This window comes from Montipora capricornis, chromosome 9 (genome assembly GCF_036669925.1).
Source record: "Montipora capricornis isolate CH-2021 chromosome 9, ASM3666992v2, whole genome shotgun sequence".
NCBI lineage: Eukaryota > Metazoa > Cnidaria > Anthozoa > Scleractinia > Acroporidae > Montipora > Montipora capricornis.
Genome location: NC_090891.1, coordinates 39840426 through 39845425, shown reverse-complemented (window position 1 = coordinate 39845425; position 5000 = coordinate 39840426). Strand labels below are relative to the sequence as shown.

Here is a 5000-nt window from a genome sequence, read left to right as displayed (position 1 = left end):
TCACTGCCCCAAGGTGGAGTGCTACCATTTTGTGCAGTGGATGCGGGGTCAAAGGGGACTCGAACGATGGCCCAAAGTTCTGCCCGAAGACAGTTTCAATTTTATCCCGAACGGCCGTAAACTTGGACGAGGTTAGACACCAGGCCACCTCCCACGATCCCTCTTGTAAATAAGCCATTTTCTCTCATTAAATTATTCTTTTTTAACGTTCTATTGTTGTGTTTTTTACACCTACAATGACTGGAAAAAACTAAAAGTGAAAATAAAAAAGTCTACCCAACCGGACTCACTCGAACCAACAACCCGGAGAACTATAGTCTCGTGCTCTACCGTATGAACTATGAGTGGCAGTGTTGAAGGAGTCATACATAATGTGAATAAAGATTGAGAGCAGAAAAGAGCACGAGAGAAGAGGCGACGAAATTTGAGAAATTTAAGCGAAGAAGGTATCGAGAGATCTAGAAGCCGAGGAAAGAGATCTAGAAGAACAGAAAATTTCAATGAAGAACACCGTTAAAAGCTGAGAGAAAGAGAGCGAGAGACAAATCACTTACACAACGGTTAGCTTTCAGGTAAATGTTTTCCTTCTTAATGCATACCTCGGTGCCTCACAAAATTTGTAAAACTCGCTAAACAAAACGAAGAAGTCGTGAAAACGTTTGCAATTCCCTGTTGACAGAGAATCTGGCATATTTCAACAATTACATTTATAGGCTTTTTGTGTGAAATGGATGCCCAGTCGTGAGCTGCTTTGTTTGAATTGACTGTGAAATTACAGTCGAGTAAGCGAATTTACTACTCTTTTGCTTGACTTTTTAATAAGTAAGAATTTTGCTGTTCTAAACCGAAGAGAGAGGGTGTAAAGATTACCAGTACAACGAAAAATGTTGTGAAACAGATTACTGTGCATGTAATTTCAGTTTTAGTTGTTGTTTAAAATTGTTGGTTATGGTTTGCAAGGCTTGTTTGTTTACTGTTGTCAGCTCAGAGATGTTTGAATAGACGCTGTACGGAACGTTACGAACAAGACGGAACTCTACTTTGTTAGTTTTTTTCTGAGCCCTCTATTGTAAATATTTGTATATATGAAACCGTTTTTCATGAGGAGAGTGGTTGCCCATATGGGCATGTACCCTCTCCACTTTTTTTACCTTCGTTTTTCAACATTTCAACTTCCTGATTTCCTATTTGTATGTAGTTTTGACTGAGTATGGGCACTAAGGAACTGAGGTGACTTAAGACTCTACTCGGATGTGACCGGTGGAATGATGGTGTTCTGGATCCTCTCATAATAAACTAGGGTGCGTGTGTGGGGCACTGTCTTCTCCTTGTTCAGTGTGATATTATTTTGCTTTTTTTTTCTTCTTGTACAAATAGCAGCGTTGTTGATTTTCTTGTACATTAAAACCTGTTGGATTTCATCCTTTTCCTCTGGTGTTATTAGGGAGTTTTAGCAAAGACGCTGGCTACAGCAATGAAAATGTCAGTCCAAAATATAACTTGGCGCTATCGCAAGTATTTCGCGATTAATCCGTCTTGTTCACATTGTACAATACAGGCGAACTATCCTGTAACTGGATGGGTACGAACGGTTTTAAAGTCAAAACTGAAAATGACTTTTTCATTGTTATATGCTCACGTTGTCGTCAAAACCTAAAATTTGGTGATTTCACGTTGTTGTTTTGTGGTGTACGGCAAAGAATGCACATTAATTCGCGTTGCATGTGCAGCACAAGCACTTTTCCTTTTTCAACCAATAATATTCTTGCTTTGTGGCGTTGCCGTAGCCGTACCCGTCGTCTTTGCTAAAACTCCCTATTTATAGCAATAAAAGCAAGGTGACACACGTTAACACCAACCCGGTTTGGCCAACACATCACGCATGCGCACAACCATTTCACCCGGTCAATTAGCAGCGATGGACAGCTGTTTCGGCCTTTTGGGCCTCATCATCATGTCGTAGCTAACATACCAGGCGGGTGTGTTTAGCACCCCTTTAAGTGGCAGCTTCACATCCCTATTTATGACCGTGAGGGGCTTGGGACTCTGTGACGTCACCCCTCTCTCGACCCATGTGACATCATTGCTTGAAGTTTGAATTTCCTGACCGTTATCTTTTTATCCAACATGGTTACGCAAAACACCCCGACCTGTTTCCTGTGGGTCCGCACTAAGGGAGCTGTCACGTGTCTGTGACTCATCGCTTGAATTTTAAATTTGCGGCCTAACGTACGTTTGAATTTCCGGCCCAAATTTGAATTTCCCGCAAAATTTTGAATCCACCAATCAGAACGCTCCAGTTCCAACCGTCAAAAGGGACGAATGCATAATATTTTTGATTATAGGTGGAATTAAATATAACAAAGAAAACGTAATAATATATAAGAAATGACGGTGTCTGAAACAAAAGTTGCAACTACTGACGTGATTAACCACTTAAAACTTGAAAATATCTCAAGAAGACATACTTACGATCCTCCATCGATTTGTTGAATTATCAGTGTATTTTAAGGGTTACTCTACGTATATACAAACAACTAAAAATGCCGGCTACCTCGACTTACCCGTTACACCAACGAGGCCTGACAGGATACCGGTCACAAAGGTTGGAATGTCCAACTTGTTTTTGAACCAAAAAACACTGAAAAGAAGAATTTCACAACAAGAAGTCGTGTATTCTGTTGAGCCGTTTACAAGTTTTAATAGCTGTAGATCGCGTCTTTGTATTGCATGCTCGTCACCTTACACAGTGATATGTTCAGAGAAGCCTGAAAATTTCAGGACTTCAACAGGGTTTGAACCAGTGACCCCGCAAAGCCGGTGCGACGCCCCAACCAACCTGCGCCATGAAGCCACTGATATTGGTAGCTGGTTACCTGTAGGTTCATATGTTCCCGTGATGAATGGACATATGAACCCACCGTCCCCCCGGCTTTGCGTGATCACGGGTTCAAATCCCGTTGAAGTCCTGAATCTTTTAAGCTTCCCTACGCGGTTACAGAAGTTGCGTTCATAACTGCCATAACAGCTAGTTTTATGCCGCGAACTTGATTTTCCTTGTCAGCGAGACGAAAGATATGACAAACTCACTCTTGTATCTTTTGAATATCATCTTAAATGCAGTGGCCTTTGGGATTCTGTTCTTATTGGTGATAGGCCCTAATAGGCCCCGTATGTATGAAAATTCAGTTGACTGCATCGAGCTAATGGAACTTGGCTGATATTTACCTGTACATCATTCCAAGAGTTCCTCCACCGACGGATCCATTGATAGTTACAACAGCTGCCCTGTTTGGTTGTATTAAAAGTTAAAAAATTAAAGCCAATATTCTAAGGTCTAACGCATCAGACAGAAGAGCAATTTTGTATGTTTTCCTGTTCGGCAGCGCTGGAGACTTCGCAGCTGATCATAAGAACGGAATTAGCTGATAGGTACAGATCAAAAATACTTTTTCACCAAGTCAGGAACTCATGACTAGTAGCGAACAACAGCCCCATATTCCTGTCCCAACTTTTCACTGACCGATTTATCTTTAGATTGAATTTCCCGCGAATGAAACTCCCCAGTGATCCGATGACAAATCACAAGAAAGTAACTTGACGTTATAGCGTCACCGAACCGGAACTGACTTTGTTTCTTGCGGAAAAGATTGTCTAAAAATAGATCGGTCTGTAAAAATGCCGTGACAAAAGAGTTGCTCCCTCTTAGTCACGGGCTTTTGACCGAGTAATGGTAAACTGCAATAAAGATCACAGAACTAGAGCGAGTTTCAATCGAGTGTCGTAAAACCAAAACCAAAGTAATTACTTTGGCCAATCAAAAAGAACGGAGACAATCCGATAAACCAATCAAAACTCGAAGTAATTATACGTAGCCGACACAAGGCGCGGGAAAATGTGCACGCGCAGGCCATGATTGGTTTCACTTGTGATTGGTTGAAGAAGTGGCGCGAGAACCTTGAACCAATAGCTGATTACTTTCGCTAATTACTTTCGATACTTGGTAAAGTGATACAAACATACCTTTGCTCTCTCAAACCTCTTCGAGTGAAGAAAATATGAACGAGAAAGAACTTGTTTCACCCCTCCCTTCCAAAAAAGGGTTAAACACGAGATATGACAGTTAGACAAACGAAAAGAAAATACAGAAAATAAACAACAGATAAACCTGGAAGCTAGTTTCCACTTCATGCCACTGATGCCGAAGGTGCTACCACAGTTGAACCCCAGCCAACCCCACCACAGCATGAAAGTTCCGAGCATGACATTTGTCGGGGACGCCATTTGTCTTGGTGGGGCGTTTTCATCGAAGCGTCCGATCCGTGGCTTCAACATTAACGTGGCTACTAAACCACTCACACCACCAACTAAATGCACTGGACCACAGCCAGCGATATCCACTGCACCCATTCTTTTGAGCCAACCACCATGATCCCAAATCCAATGAGCCGGAAGACTGTATGTTAAAGTATTGAGGAACGAGTACATGGTGTAAGCTTTTAAACTGGTTCTCTCGGCCATCGAGCCCGAAACAATGGTTGTTGCTGTCGTTGAGAACGAGAGCTGAAAGAAATACCTCGAAAATACGTTCCCCATTTGGTTTTCATCGGCGTCCGTCAAGAAGTAGCCGAGCCCACAGAATCCATTTCCCCGATGGTTAAGTGCGAAAGTGAACGCGAATCCAAAAATCCAATATGATAATCCCCCAAATATCACATCTATAGCATTCTTTACAAAAATGTTGGCTTCGTTTTTTCTGGAAACTGAGCCGGATTCCAAGAGGCCAAATCCAGATTGCATCGTAAAAATAATAAACGCGCTTGTCAGAATCCAAGTTGCATCGTCCGGATTGTCTATGCTATCGGTTTTACGGCTGGCAGATGGATTTGATGGAGAAGCAACTGTTGTCCAGTTCGTCTGGTTCATATCGATTATCAGTTAGCTGGAAAAATCTAACGAGTACTGAAATATCTCGTGAGTGGGCTCCTTAGCTGACTAAG

At 42.0% G+C, this 5000-nt stretch overlaps 1 protein-coding gene across 1 annotated transcript in view; it reads right to left on the bottom strand.

The window, feature by feature from the left end:
* LOC138017590 (putative ammonium transporter 3) overlaps window positions 1–4926 on the bottom strand; it is a 6376-nt gene extending 1450 nt beyond the window's left edge. The window contains exons 1-3 of the mRNA XM_068864633.1: window positions 4169–4926; window positions 3229–3288; window positions 2565–2641 (exon numbers count right to left, since the gene is read on the bottom strand). Of these exons, the coding sequence (XP_068720734.1) occupies window positions 2565–2641; window positions 3229–3288; window positions 4169–4926 (895 nt within the window). The remainder of the gene's footprint in view (window positions 1–2564; window positions 2642–3228; window positions 3289–4168) is intronic.
* Between the last annotated feature and the right edge of the window lie 74 nt (window positions 4927–5000).